The sequence below is a fragment of the Arachis stenosperma genome, chromosome 4 (genome assembly GCF_014773155.1).
Source record: "Arachis stenosperma cultivar V10309 chromosome 4, arast.V10309.gnm1.PFL2, whole genome shotgun sequence".
Lineage (NCBI taxonomy): Eukaryota > Viridiplantae > Streptophyta > Magnoliopsida > Fabales > Fabaceae > Arachis > Arachis stenosperma.
The window spans coordinates 40,615,490-40,636,764 of record NC_080380.1 but is presented as its reverse complement, the minus strand read 5'-3'; the positions used below and the strand labels follow the sequence as shown (position 1 = coordinate 40,636,764).

At 36.6% G+C, this 21,275-nt stretch overlaps 1 protein-coding gene across 1 annotated transcript; it reads right to left on the bottom strand.

The window, feature by feature from the left end:
- Positions 1 to 253: 253 nt before the first annotated feature.
- Positions 254 to 1,075, bottom strand: LOC130974900 (uncharacterized). The gene has a single exon (XM_057899738.1). The coding sequence runs from the start codon at positions 1,073 to 1,075 to the stop codon at positions 254 to 256; it is 822 nt and encodes a 273-aa protein (XP_057755721.1).
- Positions 1,076 to 21,275: the final 20,200 nt, after the last annotated feature.

The following is a 21,275-nucleotide window of genomic DNA, read 5'->3' as shown; positions in this document are numbered from 1 at the left end:
TTCGATCTTCTGACTCGTGGGCTTCCTCACTGCTGAGGGCAAAGACTCGGCCCTGACGCTGTGGTGGATTGGCAGGGGGTGGTAAAACTGCTGGGCATTCCCTGGCGATATGCCCCGGCTGAAAACACCGGAAGCAGACATTTTGCCTGGCAAGGCACCTACCCCTATGTTGCTTCCCACATGAAGCACACTCCTTGAGTTCGGTGGTTTTTGGAGAGGCATTAGTGGGAGGTTCTTGGCAATCCGTGCCCTGTTAAGGTTGCCTTCTTATAAGTTTTCCATGAAAGGCCTTCTTCTGTGGTGACTGCTGAGATGATTCTTGATTTAGTTGCCTTTTCTTGAAAGCCTCGCTTCTTTCCAATGCTAGTTTTTTGGTGCATTCTTCGATCACCTGGCACTTGATAACGAGGGAGGAGAACTCCTGGATTTCTAGTGGGGCTATTGCGGTTAGGACTTCTGCCCTGAGCCCTCCTTGATACTTCATACACTTCCACTTTTCATCTGAATTAGCCTTATACATGGCGAAAAATTTGCAGAGTCTCTCAAACTTCTCTATGTATTCTGTAATACTCATCCTATCTTGCCTCAATTGAAGAAACTCTATCTCCTTGGACTCTCGAACAGAAAGGGAAAAGTACTTCTTGTAGAAAGCTTCCTTGAAGGTGGCCCAACTGATATCTGTTCTAGCATCCTCCAACAACCGTCTTGCTCCATGCCACAAGAACTCGGCATCAACTTTCAACATGAAGGTAGCGTAGCTCACTTGCTGCTCCTTAGTGCATGGAAAAATTTTGAATACCTTTTCCATTTCTGCCAGCCATTCTTTTGCTATATCAGGGTCGAGGGCTCTACGAAACTCAGGTGGACCAATCATCTTGAAGTCAGCAAAATTTGTACGGGTCTGTCCCGCCTCTAGCCTGGGAATATTGGAATCCCTGTCCCCAATGGATAGTTGTTGGGCCATCAGAGTGGTGGCTTGGGCCTGCTCCTTCATTGCCTTGGCCATCTCCTTCATGTGCTTTGCTAGATTTGCGGAGCTCGAGCTCGAGCCACGTGGGCGTCTACGGCTTGCCATAGGTTTTCTGTTCAAGGATAACTATAGGGAGAAGTTTTATTAGTTGTACCTCCTAAGATAGGATTCCTAGGATCGACTTTGCTCTGATACCATTAATGTAACACCCTAAGTTAAATCCTATCCATGAAGGTCTTTAAATAAGGTGCCACACTTGATAGAGATAGAAAATGAACTTAATCGTTATGCAAGGGAGGAAGAAGTGCGCGTGAAGGGGAAAACGAGTAGCACTAAAATGATGGAAGTGAATATAATAAATTTGAAATAATAACTTATCCATGAGTATGGTTCAAAATAAAATGCTTAGAGGTAATTATAACAAAGAAACTAATACGTCCTAACTAATTTCGTCGAAGAGGCTCCCATACTTGTGTCCCATCTTATCCTTGATCAGGACCCTTCAGTTATTCACGAATCGGGGTACCAGTGGTCTTCCTCCAACACCTTTCCGCGCAGTAAAGATCTGGTTCCGTTATGTGGGATGAACTAAGACTTGACGGGGTACCGAGGTGGGTGAATAGGGTACGTATTCCACCTTTGGACTTTCGCAAGGATTCGACTCCTCCTATGGATCCTCCTTTATGGTGTCTTCCTCTTGGTCAGGGTTGTCAGATTCTTCTTCCTCTGTCTCGGAATCTGATTCGAGATGCACCACTTCGGATGACCGTTTCTTGAATGCTGAAGCGTTCTTATCTAGGAAGGTTACGACGGACAGCTAGGATTTTTTCTCCACGAACTCTCGACCTAAGTAGATAGTTTGGAGTATGGTAGTAGTGGTCGTAACTACCCATGCATGCTTCGAGGGGTCATACTCAGAAGTTACCTTCGGGGGGCCCTGGTTTATCTCTATCCGCCGTGCCATGTTCCTCTGGAGACAGTATGGGAAAAGAAAAGGGATGAGAACCTAAGGTCTCAGTAGGAGTGCTATGCAATACCTCCATGCCTATCTCCAGCCCATGTGCGGAATTTTAAAAAAAGTCGTACGATATGGCATGTAGTATGATTCTTTCTTGTAAAGCACATAGGTGAAAAGGAAAGCATATAGGAAAAATAGAAGAATAGTAACATATGAAACGTCGACATGTTCATAAATAAATCTTTAGAAAAAAACATCATCATGATCAAACTTTGCCTTATACTTTCTCTTTTCCTTAACTTATAACTTTTATGAAAGGTATTGAGCTCAAACCGGTATAAATGAGAGTCCCCTTCCCTTACCGAAAGTTCTTATCTCAAATGTCTTGGCGATCACCTTCCCTTACCGAAAGATCATCTCGATCGATCACTCTCCCTTACCGAGGGATCATCTTGATATCTTGTCTTTGGGGGTCACCTCCTTTACCGAAGGATCATACCCTCAGTTCAATTTACAATCAAGGTTATTTAGACATACACAAGAAAAGAGTTATATCAACAAGGATATCTTATTATATAAAATTGATGGGAGTCCCTTTCCCTTACTGAAGGTTCCCAAAAGTTTTCCTGATCATCTTCTCTTACCAAAGGATCATCTCGATTCGATCACCTTCCCTTACCGGAGGATCATCTCGATTATCTTGTCTTTGGGGGTCACCTTCCCTTATCGAAGGATCATTCCCTCAGTTTAATTTACAATTAGGGTTGTTTAGGCATACACAAGAAGAGATTCATGCGAGAATAGATCAAGCAAAAATAGATCATGCAAGATGCAGGACATATACCATAATAAAATGAGCATGTTAAATAATGATATTATAAAAAAGTAGGTACTCTCAGTCCTAGAGGGATATTAATAATATAGTGTATAAAATATCACATAAGTGTTCATTTATAAAAAAATAGGATATTTTAAATAGTTGAATAGTTATAAGGGGACATGTACTCTTAACTCAGAAATATTATTAATCCAATGGTTCAAAAGTTAATATAATTTCATGTAATAAAATAGGGGATATTAATTAGTCGAATAAAACAATTATAAGGAAACATGTACTCTTGACCCTTAGAAGATATTAGTAATATAATGTATAAAATACAATCTAAGTGCACATATTAAGAATGGGGTATGTTAAATACTTGAATAAAATATTATAAGGAAGCATATACCTTTTACTTTAAATTTGAAGGAGTAATAATAACATAATGATATAAGAGATTATTTAGTTGCACATGATAGAATAGGGTACACTAAACAAGACATAGAAAAATATGTACTCTTAACATTAAAGGGATAATAATAATATAATGGAATAAATGGTCATGTAAATGCACATAGTAAAAATTAGGGTGATTAAATAAAATATTATAAAGAGGTATGTATTCTCAACGTTAAAGGAACAATAGTATGATGGTATAAAAGGTCATGTAAATGCACATAGAAAATATGGGATATAAATCAAGAGGGCATGAGTGATATAATAGATAATCATGATTAAATGTGGATGAAAGATAAGTAAAGGATCATTAATGCCATAAGACACATGAAAGATGGTAGCCACGCATGGATGGAAAGGAAATAAATTAGAGCATACTACATGCCAATATAAAACTAAGAAGAGCATAATTCCCTACTCTTTTTCTAACGCCTCTTTTATTGCCTATGAGCTTGCCTCTTGTATTTGCACACAGAATATTTGCGTAGAGGGAGGAGGGGAAGGATTAGTGTTTGAGAGGAGTGATCTTCTACCTATGGGTGTACCCCTATTTATATACTTTTAGTGGTAAGGTGGTTGGGATAATTTTAAATTCAAAAGAAGGGCAGTTATTAGATTCCTATCCATAATTCAAAATTCTAAACCCATCTCCTAACTGACTTTCAAAATTTGAATTTGATTTTGTTTCTAGAAGGGGTGAAGGGAGGTTGTTACAATTTTCATACAGATATTCGACAAAATTATAATTCATCCATATTTCATCTGAATATGCACAATAACTTTAGACAGATTTGGAACGCATTTTGATAAATGTTAATTCTATCCCAAATTTGTCTATAATTAGTCTTAGATGCTTTTACTATAACAAACCCTTCGAAGTAGCCCAAATTTTTGCCCACAAATTTAGGACGAAAATAACATCATTTGTAAATTCTGTTTGAAAGTGCATTAGTCTTCAAACGGATTTCAAATGTTTATTAAAAAATTTTAACATTTAGTATAAAAATATTGTTTATATTTTATATTTGTCTATGATTTGTCCTAAATATTTTTACTATTCCAAAATAAAGTTTATTTTTCCTAAAATAACCTTAATTATATATAACTTATAAAAAGGTACATTTTTTATTTCTAAGACTCATTTCCAAAACCTCTTGATCAAAATATGAAATAATAATCATAATAATTAACATCTCATTTATTATTATACACATCTTAAAAAATTGGATTAATAGGTACGTTAGTGCTTATTTATGCCCCCGTCTTTTATAGCAACTAAAGTTTTTTGCTTTTAGAAAATTAGTTTAATATATTTTAACATTATTCATATATTAGTAACATTATTTTTTAATCTACACAAAAATATAGAATAAAATAAAATAAAGTAAAATCAAACAAAATTTGATAGAATTCATATACGCTAGATAATACTCATGTTTGTTGTTATTTTAAAGAACATTGTTTTTTTTTTGAATTTATCCTTTCATTTTTTGTTAGATTTAATAATATTTATGAGCATTTTTTTATTCTTTTATTTTTATTATATTTAATATTGAATTTCTGATAAAAATTGTTATATACCATGTTATATACCATATTAAGATTTTATATATATGTAAGTGTAGCTTCATATATTAATTTATCTATTGATTAAATAATTGTGTCACACATACGAGAATTATATAAATACCATAAAGAATTTGGAGAAAATTTTACGTGGGATCTTAATTAAAACCTATCGACATGTGTACTAGAAGTCTCTAGTGTGGGTTGTGAGATGGATCAGAAACTTGCGAGTCGAGACGATTGTTGGATTGTCTTGTTGGAGCGATGGAGGTTGGGTACATACAAAAGCACTCTGATGCTCAAGTCAGAATGAATCTAAGAAGTATATGTGTAGAATGAGTAACGTAATTCAGGGATCTCTGACTCCCCTTTATATAGTTCGAGATTGTTATCTTATCTTATCCTTTAATATAGAAAGGATATTTGGTTTTGAATGTTGATTTTACTAAATATTTATCTTTTGAGATTATTATGTAACCAGGATTTAAGAAAATCATTTAATTTAAATATTTTAAAATTAATATTAGATATAAGTTTTTAAAATATCCATCTTTTAGATATAATACTCCATAATTTATTAAGTATGTTCTAGTTGTAATCTTATCGTTTTTTAATATGTTAGTAAAAATTAGATATAGTTTTAATTTGAAAATTTTTATACGTAGTTTAAAGCCACTTATTTACTTTGCCCCAAAAATCAAACTTTATTTAAAACCGCCCTTTTGGTTTCAGAGGATTTCAATTTTTTAACTCCCTCTCCCTCCTCCTATCACAGCTAGGTTATAGAGCAAAAAATCCAACCTTTTTTTCGAATCGCCTTTTAGTTTCTGGGTTAGTTCTTGATCTCATTCTCCCTCCTCCTATCATAGCTAGGTTAGAGAGCGTCTAACTCATCCTTTATTTAGAACTGCCTTTTGATTTCAAGGTCAGTTCTTGATCTCCTTCTCCCTCCTTTTGCGTTCTCTGCCTCCTCCCTGTGGTCATCTCAGATCTTCCAGGTCAAACTCTAGTCAGCCTCCGACTTCTCACCTCAAGCAACCTCTATGCTCGTGCTTCGCGCTTAAGGCTACAACCCTCACTCGCTCACACTACTCTGCCTCCTGCCTATGGCCACCTTCGAACCTCCGATCTCAGACCTCCACTATTCCAGCCTCCAATCTCGGACCTCAGACGACCTCCACCATTGTGATTTGAACTCCCAGTTAACAACTCTCACTATCTCACACCGCTCTGCCTCCTGCATGTGGCCGCCTCCTCCGTTCTCAGAACTCGCACCCCTGCCAGCCTCAGTCACCGCACCTGAGGCGACCTCCACCCTCTTGCTTCGCTAGATTGCCGGTGCCTCCTTTTCTTTGAGCGTCCTCTGCAGGTTCTAATTTTTGTGAGTAGTGATTGTTACTCAACATTGTTCATTGTTAATTTGCTAGTTAAATTTTGTGCGACCTCTGCCAGCTTTTTTTTCAAAGAAAATATTTGGACCAAAATAAATTTTATGATAAGGCATGCTAGTTTCAACATGGTACTTTTCTTGGGCCATATCACTGTCCTTAACTAATGTAGGGAACCATAGATGAAAAATAGAAAGTTGCATTTTCTGATTTCATTGGAATGATATAAGATATAATTTTTAGAGACAAACAAGATTTTTCAAGTCTTAAACTATGCATGCTTGTGTTGTGTCTGTCAGAATCATGAAACAATATGGATATTCATTTTACATGCTAAAGTTGGTAGCATGCTATGCTGTTTAATTTAGTTGATGATGAAAATGCCCTTCAATTCTCAAATTGAATCTTTATTCTGTCCAAAAAAAGCAATTTTCTTTGTTAAAATTACATTACGGTGATATATTTTCGCTGCTGTCTTTTGCTACATTCGAGTCACAAGAAGGAAGGGACGTGGTGACGATGATGACTATTGTACTAATAGCAGCAAGTGAAAATAAATATATAATTTGTGATTTTTATTTTCAGATATTCATAGGATAAGCTAATAAGTTAGTTTGAACTTTGAACTTTAAAGTTGTAGCCCTACATAGTATTATTATTAATTAGCCAATGTGATATAGTGCAATATACATACTTAATATATATGCATTATTATCATTGTGAATATAAGATTCCTTACAACTCTTATTCTCTCTACCACTACTAATTATTAGTTTAAGAGCTTGAATATTAAGATGTGTTGGTTTATAATTAATAACACTTTTCTTATCGGTTTGATTTGTGTTTTTTTTTTCTTTTTATTTATGCATGCTTTTCTTGTTTTTAATGTCAATTTCAATAATATTTCAATATTTATTTGCAAGTAACCAAGCAATTCAATGTATATGTTGAGACTGAGATTGAGAAAATATATCTATGTCGATTATCATTCATCATTTATATAAAAAAATATAAAGTAAAGATTTTGCTATATCTAGATATATGGATCGGTATGTAACTGATGCTGCTTGTGCCATTCAATATTCATTTGGTAATCTCCCCGGTTCAAGACTACAATCTAATCTAAAGTGATTAGCAACACTACAAATTGCAAACAAGTTTCTTAAATATTATTGTAAATAACAAGTTTAAACATTGATATAACATTAATATGTTAGAGTGGGCTTAAAATTGTACATTTTTTCTTTGAAATAATTAAGATGTTTAAAAAGTTTAGCATGATAAATCTTCTATCCATAAAGATTTTATGATTTTGATAAAGGAAAAGGAGCTAATTAACAACTTTAATTTGTTGATTTCTTTATAGATAGTGATTCAGTGTGTGTTTTACATGTAGAAGCTTTTATAGGCAATAAATAACAAATAATTAATAGGAATTAAAGAAATGGTGCTTGTGGTCCTATTTTTTTATGTCATATAGTGCGCGTGGTCCTTATACAATCTCAAGATTAGTGAATCCCTTCGTGAATTATTTAAGTTTGTCCAAGATGCAGGTCAAATATTTATTTACATTTTCTAGCAACGGTTGGTGGTCCTAAGATCATGTTTTGGACTTTTTCTTTTTCTAGCTTTTGATTTAGGTTCTTTTAGTTTAAATCTCTCTTCAAAGTTAGATTTTAGAGATTGTTAAGAGAAATCTAAAAACAATCTAAATATTGAGAAAAAACTTCACATGTGAAAAGAAAAGGCAAATAAGGAAGAAATGATCAATGAAGCGCAAAAGGTTAAGTTGAATAATGCTGAGCACAAGTTAAAAGATCAAGGACGTCTACTAAAAGCTCAACAGAAAAGAATTGGTTCTACTGAAAAGACACTTCATGCTTTGTATAAAAAGTTGAATCTTCCACTTTCTTCAACCTTGTCTGTTCCTATAGAAGATGAGTTTGGGACAAGCTCTATTGATGATGAGGATGATAACATGAGTGATTGATATCTGCAGTATATGTTTTTTCTGATTTAGATTAAGGAATTTTTAGGTGAATTAGTTAATACATTTTATTTTATTCATGATTTGTGACCTTTGTAAAGGCATTCTTTGTTTTAGTTTAATTATTTTTTTCTTATTTTAGTTTGATTACATTTATGGATAAAAGTATTTTAATAATAAATATTTTTTAACTCTTTTATGGTAATTAACTTTTTCATAACTTTATTATGTGTTTATGATTTGAATGATGTAACATAAAAAATTTGTTTATTATAATGGTCTTAATATAGAAAGCAGATCGAATACAATCTATTTTCTAAAGTATTTATATATTAAATAGCAAATTATTTTGTTTGAAAATTGTTTGAAATATTATATTAAATTTGTACGAAAATAATTTTTTGTTTGGTATGAGATTAGTTTCAAATACATAAATTATATTAAATTAAAATTGTCTGAAATTTTATTCAAAAAGAAATATTTGATTTGTCTAAAATTTGTTCAAAAAATGCCTATTCGAACTCTGTCACAAAATCGTCTGAAAAAATTTCCAGACCAAATTTCAGACAAAATATAAATTAGCAACAAGGGTTTTTAGGACAAAAAAATTCGTGTCAATTTTGTTCGAAAGAAAAATCTTGTCTCTATTTTTTGTTCGAAATTTATCTCAATTTTGTCTCAAATTTCGTCTGAAAAATACTGATTTCTAGTAGTGGGAGAAACATCTGATTTTGGATGTATATCTCAATGGCACCCAAACTAATTTTGATTACGGTAAAGGTATGTACACAAAAAATGTAATAATTTATCAGATAATGACATATTTAGTTGAAGTTTTGGATGGATTATTATGGACTTGTGAAATTGTTTATATTATGGTACTTTAGTAGTTGTTGATGGATTTGATGATATACGTATAGAGGTTAATTTCGTGGAAATTCCCAACATAGATAAGCAATATGGTTATTAAATAAAATAATTTCAATTAATGTTAAAGCCCTTACCATTTATATGTTATAAATACCGTTTATGTTGTAACAAGAACATCTTCTGCTATCCCCATTACGGTGATGACACTCTTGTAGACTAAGGTAAATTTGGTGACCGACCTTTTTAATAAAGCTAAATTCAACCTTGCGAATACAAAAGGTGGCATGATGCTCACACAAGCCCCTAAATCACAAATACAGTCATGAAAAGTAACTCCACCAATACGACAAGACACCAAACATGGTCCGAGGTCACCACACTTTTCCGGAATAGGCTTCATCAATGAAGAAATGGAACTTCCCAATGACAGTGTTTCTAACTCACCAATTCTATCTTTGTGTGCGCACAAATCCTTTAAAAACTTTACATACTTCGAAATTTGTTGAATGGCATCAAGAAGTGGGATAGTTACCTCAACTTCTTGAATACTTGAAGTATGTTCAAATCAAACTCTGAAATTTTCTTTGCCTTCTTTACCATGGAAGGGGTTGGGATGGAAGGTTAGAAGAGCTTCAGGGTTGGTTGGTGTTGTTGGAAGAAGGTAAAGCCATCATTGAAAGCATCTCGGTGATGTTGGACAATTGAGCACTCATGTTACCATATTGTGCATTCAAGTTGCTAAATTGAGCCTTGTTGTTCTCTTCATGTTTTTCCACCATAGCTCTAAGTCTCTCGTGCTCATAGGAGATTATACGGTTAGAATCGTCACCTTGGTTAGTGGAGGAAGAAGATTGGTTGGATGGTTGTCTTTGATGAGGTGGTTGATATCTAGAGTGGTTGTTTTGATTTTGGTAAGGTGCTTGATGTGATTGATTGTGGTTTTGGTTGGCTTGATGGTTGTTGTTGTGGTGGTACTGGGATGAAGATTGGTGGTTATTGTTGTAGTGAGAAGAGGAGTTGTTCCACCTTTGATTTTGATTGCTCCCTTGTGCATTGTCTCTCCACCCTTGATTGGAATTATTGCCATGAGAGTAGTTGTTTTGGCCTTGAGAGGGGTAGGATAGACGATTGTTATAGTTCACATTGGCCATGGCAAGGGTATGCTCCTCTTGAATTTGGTGGCATTGGTCGGTGTAATGTGCAGTGCTAGAGCATAAACCACATATTCTAGGAGGCCCTTCAAGTTTGGGAACTTGGGGTGGGGTTTGGATGGCTTGGATGGAGTAGAATACATTTTATTCCTTGTTTATCTCCAAAAAGATAGTAGTCATGTCCCCAAGAAATTTGGTCAAACTTGATTCGGAAGGAGGTGCTTCCACTAAACCCTTGAGGGGGTTGTTCCTTGCCCTTACATATTGTGTAGCCTCGGCGACATCATTTATCAAGCTCCAAGCTTCCCCCGCCGTCTTATTTTTGGAAAGGGAACCACCACTAGCGACGGTGAACAATCTTCTATCTGCCGCGCAAAGACCTCCAGTAAAATAACTAATGAGCAAGTGAGTATCTAATCCATGGTGTGGACAAGACTCCAATAGCCTCTTGAACCGAGTCCAATACTCATACAAGGTCTCTTGCTCCTTTTGCATTATAACGGAGATTTTCTTCCGGATGTAGTCGGTCTTCTCCGGTAGAAAGAACTTGTCTAAAAACTCTCTTCTCAACAAATCCCAGTCAGTCACTATCTTATCCGGTTGGGAGTAGAACCACGTTTTTGCTTATCCCTCAAGAGAGAAGCCTAAAGCAAAAATCATAATAGCAATCTCATCGGCCCTATGCCTTCATGCCGTAGAACAAGCAACTTGAAAATCTCATATAAGTCGGATGGGGTCTTGACCCGGAAGCCTATGTTACTTGGGAAGTAGATTTATCAAGCTATTCTTCAACTCCAAGTACGGATCAAGATTGGGATACTTCGTTTGCAATGGTTGAAGTATAATATCCGGAGCCCCTTGTTCGTGCAAGGTGATTCTACGTGGCTCCGCCATATATTGTTCACCTATAGGATGCAAAGAAGTATTAGTGGTAACCGCCGTCTAGCTTGCCGAGTGTGTAACAAAGTTCTTTTAATCTCAAGGTTAAGCTCGGCTAAGCTAGAGTTCGGTTGAGACCGAGTCATCAAACTTGGGAGTCATGCTCATGTATATAAAAAAATCTAAACTAAAAACAAAATATTGAAAGCAAGTAAACTATCTACACTATCCATATATTCACATAACCAATATCAAGGCATGCGTTGCAACCATTCCTGGCAACGGCGCCAAAAATTTGATAGGTGAATTATCATTGGTAAAGAATTTATCAAAATATTCACGTTACTAGTATAGTTCCAAACTAACAAATAACTCTCAATCAAATTTAATAGATGGTTGTCTCAAAGTTCAACCCCAAAAGTAAACCGAAGTATTCAAACCTCGGGTCGTCTTATAAGGAATGGGCAAACATGTGCATCACATTGGTTTGAATTCCGGGGTTGTGAGTCATGATCAAGAAATTAAACTACTAGAGTTAACATGCAAGGAATCTTAAAGTGCAAGAAACAAAATCAAGTGACTAAAGCAAGGTATGAGCAATTTCAATCTAGCAAGAGATCATGTAATCTATTTCTACTCTAAAACTAACAATTAACTATAACAAGAATCAAGCAATTGGGATTTTTGGTTTTCAAAGGTGAATAATAAAAGGAACTCTTGGCTAGGCATAGGAATTAGGGTCACCATCCTTGTCTAATAACCATATCTTGACAATTACGAGGAACCAAACTCACTAAGTCTACCTCTATGCTTGAAGTACGTTTAATGTCTACTTCAACGCTTAAGGTACGTCAAGTGGCTTGATTAATCACAACTCATAAGTCCTAATCCAACTACTAATTGGCTTAGTAGTAGATTAGTGTCAATGGGTATCAACTTGACCACCAAGGGTTCTCAAATCACCAAATCAATTAGACCCAATGACCCGAGTGTACCTAATTCCCTTAGCCTAGGCCAAGAGTAAAGAAAACTACTCCATAATCAAAGGAAACATTTCATCAACCACATGGCATGCACTAACAAAAGACATATTCAAATTGCTAATAAATTGGAAATTACAAGTACCCACTAACAATTATAAATGGAAAATAACTCAAACAACACTATTAATCGTGGAAGACATCAATGCAATAGTAGAAATTCAAGATCCATAAAGTTCATAAACTGAGAAGAAAATGGGAAAATAACAAGAAAGCATAAATCGAACACAAGATCTAAAATGAAATTATACTATAGAACTCAAATTAAGTAATTCAAACTAAAATCAATGATATCCAATTCAGAATTTCAACAAAAAAGATCAAACCAAACTAGATCTAGAGAGGAATGAGGCTTTTTCTCTCTAGAAGAACAAGAAAAAGAACTAGCCAAAATTCTATGTAAGTGTGAATGAATGATTTCCCATTTCCCCCTACAATTCCTGGGTCTTTTTCATGCAGAATCAAGTTGGATTTGGGCTTGGAGCTCCTCAAAAATTGCTAGCCACGAGTTCATTAATGATGCCACGTGCTGAGCATCACGCGTGCGCGTCGATGAGTTTTGCGATCCACGCGTACGCGTCAGGCACGCGTACGCGTCGATGGGAATTTGCCAATCCATGCGAGTGCGTCCACTCTTGCGCGCCAACCCTAGAACCATGCTCCCACGCGTGCGCGTCAACCACGCGTGCGCTTCGGTGCTAATTCTCCAAAGCTCCATTTTTCATGTCCCTTCTACTTGTGCTTGCTTTTCTTCCATCTTCTAAGCCATCCTTGCCCTATAGATCCTAAATACACTCAACAAACACATCACGGCATCGAATGGTAATAGAAGAGGATTAAAATATAGAAATTTTAGGGTCAAAGGAGCATATTTTCAATCATGAAGCAAAATTAGGAAGGAAACCCAAAACCATGCATTTTATATGGATAAGTGCGGAAAATATTGATAAAATTCCCCAAATTCTACACAAGATAAACCACAAAATTGGGGTTTATCAAACCTCCCCACACTTATACCAAGCATGTCCTCATGTTAAAAATAAAAAGACCAAACAACATAGGAGAATGGGGTTTATGAAATACAATTTTTCTAAATGAATGCAACTAACGCAAATGTTTCTATCTACTTGGTCAAAAATGAATCAATCTTCCAAGAACATATATGAGCACATAGGGATAAGGTGACATGATAATCCATGAACTCTACCAATTCAAACATCAAAATGACATATCCACAATTTGCAAGAAGAAATCTTGTGAAGGCCAGGAACAAGGAGTCGAGCATTGAACCCTCACCGGGAGTGTATCCGCTCTATTCGCTCAAGTGTATAGGGTTGATCACTCAATTCTCTTCTAATCATGCTTTTCAAGATTTGTTCTTCATCTAACAATCAACAATTATTCAATGCATGCATACCAATATCATGAGGTCATATTCATAGGTTGTAATGGGGCTAGGATAAAGGTAAGGATGTATATGGTCAAGTGAGCTTGAAATTTGAATATTTGATTAACCTAAGCTCTCACCAAATACAATTCTAATACGCAACCTAGCTACCCGTGATTCTCACTTTTTCACATACTCTCATGCATTCTCTTTAAGAGGTATGAATGTCGGAAAGGGGAGCTATGTCAAGGCTTGTGATGTCCGCTGGAGGATTGAGATATTTTCTGCTAGGGACAATGGCGCCCTTTGCTGGAATTGTTGCCTTCATGTCCTTAGCCTCGTGGGGGACACTAGCAGTAGCAATGAAATACGTCACCAAGGCGGGAAACGGGAGGTTAACCTTAGCATGGACACGACCCATTGCTTGTTTTATGAGGAGAGGGATATTGACCGGCCTCTCAGTCAGTATGCACCAAACAAGAAGGGCTATGTCTGCCGTAATAGATGACTCATGAGTGCTTGGAAGGATGTAGTGGGACAAGATCTGAGCCCACGCTCGAGCTTCCACAGTAAGCGCGCGTGCGTCAATGCACTTAGGCTGGAGCCTGAGTCTCCCTTGGGTCCAAAATGATTCCGGTTCGGCATTGAATTTAAGGATAGAATCCTAATCAAAACCACATGTGCATCGCTATTGCAGGACCTCTTGGTAACTATCTGTCCCTTCCGCCACTGGCAAGACCTTAAGTATCCCTTGAATAGCTTCTTCCAAAATTGGGACTTGCTTTTGGCGCACAAAAACATTCTAAAGAGAAGGGGAGTGGTAATTGGAGTAGAACTCCACCACCCAAGAAAGGTTGGCCTCTTGTGGTTTCCGCATTAGAAATCCCCATTGTCGCCACTCAATGCAGGGTGAGATACATTGAACAAGATGCTCCGGGAGAACGAGGAGAAGTTCAAGATGATAACTTCTTTCCACCATAATGGGGAGTATGAGCTCACAATAGCGGTTGGAAAACCTTGTGGGGTCCTTCGCAGAGTTTCCCTTCTCTTGTTCATCAATATTAATGATGTTTTTTGCCCTCTTAGGGAGGGGTTTGACTTTTGATGCAGGAAGCGTCTTAGCAGTTGTTCTTCGAGGTGCCCTCTTGGTAGGCGGCTTATTCGGAGCCTTTTCCTTGTCCTTTTTGATGGCCATCCTGAAAAGGGAAGGAAAACAGAAAATATTAAACTCAAAGAAATAATATTACATAGTAACATGCAAGTGAGAGATAATATCATAAATGAGTAAAGCGTCTTGAAGACATGACAGCTGCAACATGTAGGCAAGACAACAGTGCAATAATTGGGGCATATCACTAGCATGAGATGCAAGAGTGAGAAAGGCATGCAAGTAAGACATGAGAAGAATAAACTTAACCATCAATAACAACACACAAGTGACATATGCAAGAAAGATAATAAGCACAAGAAAATCAATTACCTAATCTAACTCCAAGACAATAAAGCATGCAAAAGAATAAAGTGGAGTTAGAGAGGGTTGAAATGCACTATAAGAAGGCAAGTGTAGTGAGAGAAGAGCACCAAATTCAAAGCATAGTGTTAAAATGAACTAAAAATGTCATAGGTGCATTTCAACAAACACTTAGTGTGCAACATTCAAACAATAAGCAAATTGAATAAATTAAAAAATGTAACATCCCAAAATAAAATACCAAACATGAAAACAACACTACATAATCACAAAGGAGTTAAAAGATATTAAATTAACCCATCAAAGCAAGAGCTAACTTAGAATTCAACTCCCAAGGAAATTAGAAAAAGAAAGAAAGTAAATAAACAAGAACAAATTAACAAAATGCAACTAAGAAGGAATAAAAGAGAGTAGATAAATGCAACTAAGAAGAAAAGAAATTAAACAAAGACAAAAGAGAAGGATGAAGAATAAAACCTTGATAGAAGAAGAAGAAGAAGAAGAGGAAGAAGAAGAAGAAGAAGAAGAAGAAGAAGAAGAAGAAGAAGAAGAAGAAGATGATGATGATGATGATGATGATGATGATGAAGTAAGGTGCAAGTGATGATGGGAGAAGAGGAAAGAGGAAGAAAGAGGAGAGAGAAAGTAGAACCGCCGAGGTGGTGGTCGCCGGTGGGTGAAGAGGGATGAAGAAAGGAAGGAGGAATGGAAGAAGGAAATTAAAGGAAGGATGAAATAGAGCGCGCTGTACATTAACCACGTCGGTGCATCGACACGTTCGTGTCGCCCACGCTTACGCGTGGGTGGAAGAAATAGCAGCGACGCATGCGCGTTGCCCCACGCGTATGCGTGGGTAGCAATTGTGCTCCCAGCACAAAGTTCGTGCAAGGCTGGCATAACTCTCGGGTTAATGTACTAGAGGGTGCAAAATGTGCGATCGACGTGTGCACGTCGCCCACGCTTACGCGTGGGTGAGCTAAAAATCAAGCGACGCGTAGGCGTCATATGACGCGCACCCATGGGCAGCAATTGTGCTTCCAGCACAATCCTCGCCCAAATCTCGTACAACTCTCGGGTTTTAGTACCGGGAGTGGTGTAGACAGATCGACGCGTAGGCATCGCCCACGCTTGCGCGTGGGTGACCCCTTTTTTTTTAACAACATAAAGAAAGGCAGTTTTGGAAATCAAGGTGGTCATGCGTATGCATGAGTAAAAAATTTGGCATACTCGCGTACGCAGACCACCCTCGCGTACGCGAGAAATTTGGGTAGTAAAGGACACTCCCGTATGCATCACCATGTTCGCATACGCATGAGTGTGTTTATGACAAACTCGTGTATGCAGTCCATGTTCACGTACGCATGGGTGTTAGACAGAGGCCAATGATGATGGCCTAGAGCGGGTTAGGAATTTTCACACTAAAAATAGGATTGATGTTGCTGGTATAGTTCCAAACCTAACACTTGACCATAAATCAAATTTAAATTCAAGATGTCACAATCAATGCAAAATTAACCGAGAGTATTTAGACTCCTGGGTCATTCTCCCTAGGAACTAGTGACAACAAGTGCATAAAATTTTGGTTGTGAAAAGCAAGAGGGGTTTCAATGATTGAAGTAAACAAATAAAGAGATAAAAGAACAATCCAAAATTGCAATTAATGAACTAATAAAGGAATAAAAGAACTATGTATGAAATATAAACAAGTAATGCTATAAAGTGATGAAAAAGTGGTTCAAAACATAAATGAAACTTTGACTTGGGATGAGTTATGGAATCCCTTCCTTGCCATAACCACAACTATGATAATTATGATGGATTAATCTCACTAAGTCAACCTTTAACATCGAAGGATAAGTTAAGTGAGCATAATTGTAATTAATCCACAAATCCTAGCTAACTTACCAAATTAATTGGTAAAAAGCTAGCGTCAGTGGAAACAATAACAAGTAACAACCCAAGAATTATCACTAAATGTTGGACATTATGGCTCTAGTAATCCATAAACTCATTTTCCCTAAGCCAATGGGTGGAAATTACCCCATAATCAAAATTGGCATTTCATCAAACACATAGAGGGCATAATCATAAAACATGGCAAAATTGGGAAAATAGTAAAAGCTATGAACCATAAATGATCAAAATCAATAAAGGCAACTAAAACAAACATAAAGTAAGCATCAAACATCAAATTAAACAACTAGAAATCCAAAATTGCAAAGCAAAGTAAATATTAACAAGAGAAATGGAAATATAAGAAAGTGTAGAACAAGTAATGTAATTAAAAGAGACAATTAAAGAAATACTTACAATATAAATTGCAAAATCCAAAAGCAAGACTTGAAGTATAAAATGCTACAAACCCTAACTAAACCCTAAGAGAGAATTTCCTAATCTACACTACTCCTACTCCTACTATGTGTTTTTCTTATCCTAAGATGGCTCTCTTCATATGGCATGAAGTTCCCTTCATATAGCACTTGATTTCAGCATCCAAGCCTTCCAAAATTGGGCCAAAGGCCCCCAAAATTGCACAGCACATGTTTCATTAACAAAATCACGTGCAGGGACCTGTGCGGACACACAGATGTGTGCGTCCACACACTTAGCTGAAAATCCTCCTGTGCATACGCACAGGCACTTGTGCGCACGCACACGTCGCTATGTGTGCTTTTCCTTGTTTTCTTCATGTTTTCTCCCTTTTTGCTTACTTTCTTCCACTTTTACCAAACCAATCTTGCCTCTAGGACCTAAAATCACTCAACAAACATATCACGGCATCGAATAGAATAAAAGTGGAATTAAATTGCTCAATTCAAGCACAAAAACGCATGTTTTCACATTTAGGTTCAATTTAGGGATCAAACATAAAAGTATGCTATTTTAGTGAACAAGTGTGAGTTTATATGATGAAACCCATTCAATTCAAGCTAAAATATATCATCAAACATGGACTTATCAGCCAACTCCCACGTATGCATGCCATATTAGAATGTGAAAAAGCTGATATGGTCCAGAAAACCAGTTTTGAAGCCAAATTCAAACCTTTGTATCTTTTTTCACAAAATTCATTTTTCAACCATTCTTGAATTGTTGGAAAGATTTATAAATAAATTTTCATAAAAATCTAGTTTTGCGAATTTTCTAATTTCGAGGACCAAGTTACGATTCACCGAAGTTGGTCAAAATTGATTTTTTACCAAAAAATAGAATTTACTAAATTTCCAAAGATTCACAAGCCTTATCAATTTCAACTCAACATAATGACCTCTAACCAATCCAAATCACTCATTCACATTTATTTATACTCAAACCTTTGCAATTCACACATTCCAACCCTAAACCATTCAATTTTACAATTCAACCTTAATTTCAATCTCAAACCAATAACTTCACAATTCAACCTTAATTTCAACCTCAAACCAACAATCTCATAATTCAACCTCAATCATAACCATTCATCAACTTACCGGGCTTACCTTCACAGCCTCCGGCAAAATTCCACGGCCCCTAGTCCAATTTCATGGCCTCCGACCCAACATTTATCAATTCAATACAAATTCATATATACAAAATCATTATCCAATATCAATTCCATTCATACATTCACTATACATACTAATAAATTCAATCAAACCATTCAAGTTTAAAATTAGGAGCATCTTAACTTATGAATTTTCATCACACCACACAGTACTTAAATAAAAGTTAAATCGTACCTTTAATGACAGTGGTTCATACCTAACACTTGAATTCTCCACTCGAAGGCTCACCCCAAAAGTTTCACAAGCAAATTTAAGTCCTCAAAGTGTGCCAAATTCTCCCAACAACACTAACATTAATCTAGGGTTGATGAGATTTGATGAACAACAAGGATTTGGGAATTCCTTACCTTAACCCATGGAAATGGTTGATGAACCTCACCAATAGCTCATACTAGAACACCCCTATAAATAACCAAAATCACAAGATTTCTCAATATCAAAAGCCAAATTTCGAATTTAGCATAAAATACGAAAATGCGGGTATGATAATTGGTACACAAAATCGTGATACACAACCTTGTGCGGCTGACCAGCAAGTGCACTGGGTAGTCCAAGTAATACCTTACATGAGTAAGGGTCGATCCCACTGAGATTGTCGGCTTGAAGGAAGCTATGATCATCTTGTAAATCTCAGTCAGGCAGATTCAAATGGTTATGGGGTTTTGATAACTAAACGATAAATAAAACATAAAATAGGATAGAAATACTTATGCAATTCATTGGTGGGAATTTCAGATAAGCGTATGAAGATGCTTTGTTCCCTCCGAGCCTCTGCTTTCCTATTGCCTTCATCCAATCATTCATACCCCTTTCCATGGCAAGCTGTATGTAGGTGGATCACCGTCGTCAATGGCTACCATCCATCCTCTCAGTGAGAATGGTCTTCTACGGTTTCCTGCATGGCTAATCATCTGTCGGTTCTCGATCATGTCGGAATAAGATCTATTGATCCTTTTGCACACTGTCACTACTCCCAACACTCACGAGTTTGAAGCTCGTCACAGTCATCCCATCCCAGATCCTACTCGGAATACCACAGACAATGTTTAGACTTTTCAGATCTCAAGAATGTTGCCCATGTGATTCTAGCTTATACCACGAAGACTCTGATCGCACGGAATGGAAGCTCTGTTGTCAGGAGAGGCAACCATGCATCGTGAACCAGGAGGCCAAGAGATACACACTCAAGCTCTCGCAGATAGAACAGAGATGGTTGTCAGGCACGCGTTAATAAGGAAGGATGATGATGAGTATCACGAATCATCACATCCATCAGGTTAAAGTACGAGTGAATATCTTAGAATAAGAATAAGCTTGAATTGAATAGAAGAACAATAGTACTTTGCATTAATTCATGAGGAACAGTAGAGCTCCACACCTTAATCTATGGTGTGTAGAAACTTCACCGTTGAAAATACATAAGTGATAATGGTGTTCATTGGCTTCGGCGCCAGAGGGGGAACTAGTAACCTAGGGTTTACAGAAATAAGTAAATGATGCAGAAATCCACTTCAGGGGCCCACTTGGTGTGTGCATGGGCTGAGAATTGAAGCTTTCATATGTAGAGGCTTTTCTTGGAGTTAAACGCCAGCTCTGGTGCCAGTTTGGGTGTTTAACTCCAATTCTGGTGCCAGTTCGGGCATTTTACGCCAGAATTTTTATGCTGACTTGGATCGCCAGTTTGGGCCATTAAATCTCAGGCAACGTATGGACTATTATACATTGTTGGAAAGCCCAAGATGTCGACTTTCCAACGCAATTAAAAACGTGCCAATTGGGTTTTTGTAGCTCCAGAAAATCTATTTCGAGTACAGGGAGGTCAGAATCCAACAGCATCTGCAGTCCTTTTTCAGCCTCTGAATCAGATTTTTGCTCAGGTCCCTCAATTTCAGCCAGAAAATACCTGAAATCACAGAAAAAAACACAAAATCATAGTAAAGTCCAGAAATATGATTTTTGCATAAAAACTAATAATTATATACTAAAAACTAACTAAATCATACTAAAAACTACCTAAAAACAATGCCAAAAGCGTATAAATTATCCGCTCATCAATAACTCAAGGTTCTTACCAAGCTTTTTGGATAGAATTGAAGAAGATAAGAAGGGCTTCGCGTTGCCGCAAACGATGCGACAATTAGTGTTCGGAATCACAAGTTTTGATAGTTTGAGTGTTTTGGGAGCTAAGGTTTTATCTCAATCCCTCTCTTCTCTTGCAGTTGCACACTGTTGTGTTGTGCTGAAATGGCTTTAACAAGGCTATTTATATTTTGTGCTTGGGCCTGGTTCATCGGTTTAGCCTGTTTGCCCAATTTGGACCAAAACTTTTAAAATTAGTATTTTAATTCACGTTTTAATTATTTTTACTTTCTCAAATTAAAATTTAACTTTTTACTCTCTTTACTCACAATTAATTTTCTCAATCGCAGTACCGGACAGACTTAAGTCGATATTGCCGGCTAAAACGCCACTTCGCGTTTTTGTGCCAAAAATGATGTTTTTCCTCTCGAAAAAATCCTACAAATCCAAATATCACATTTCAATTTCCAAATTATGAATCTAAATATTTCCAACCTCGTTGGCCCTTGTTTAATTTATTATTTATTTAATTTTTGCTTAATTAGAGTGTTACATCCTATCTACCTAATTAGAAATTTTGCTCTCAAAATTTAGTTGCCTCAAATTCGTCTTCAAGTCACTATGCATCCTTGTTGTTCTTAGGGTTAGTCAAGAATCTGCGATTGAGTCGATAGTTTTCTCTCCCAAATCGTGCAATCAAAACTAGCT

Excerpts from the sequence above, each read along its gene's own strand:
- LOC130974900 (XM_057899738.1), bottom strand. The coding sequence starts at position 1,075 with ATGGCAAGCCGTAGACGCCCACGTGGCTCGAGCTCGAGCTCCGCAAAT.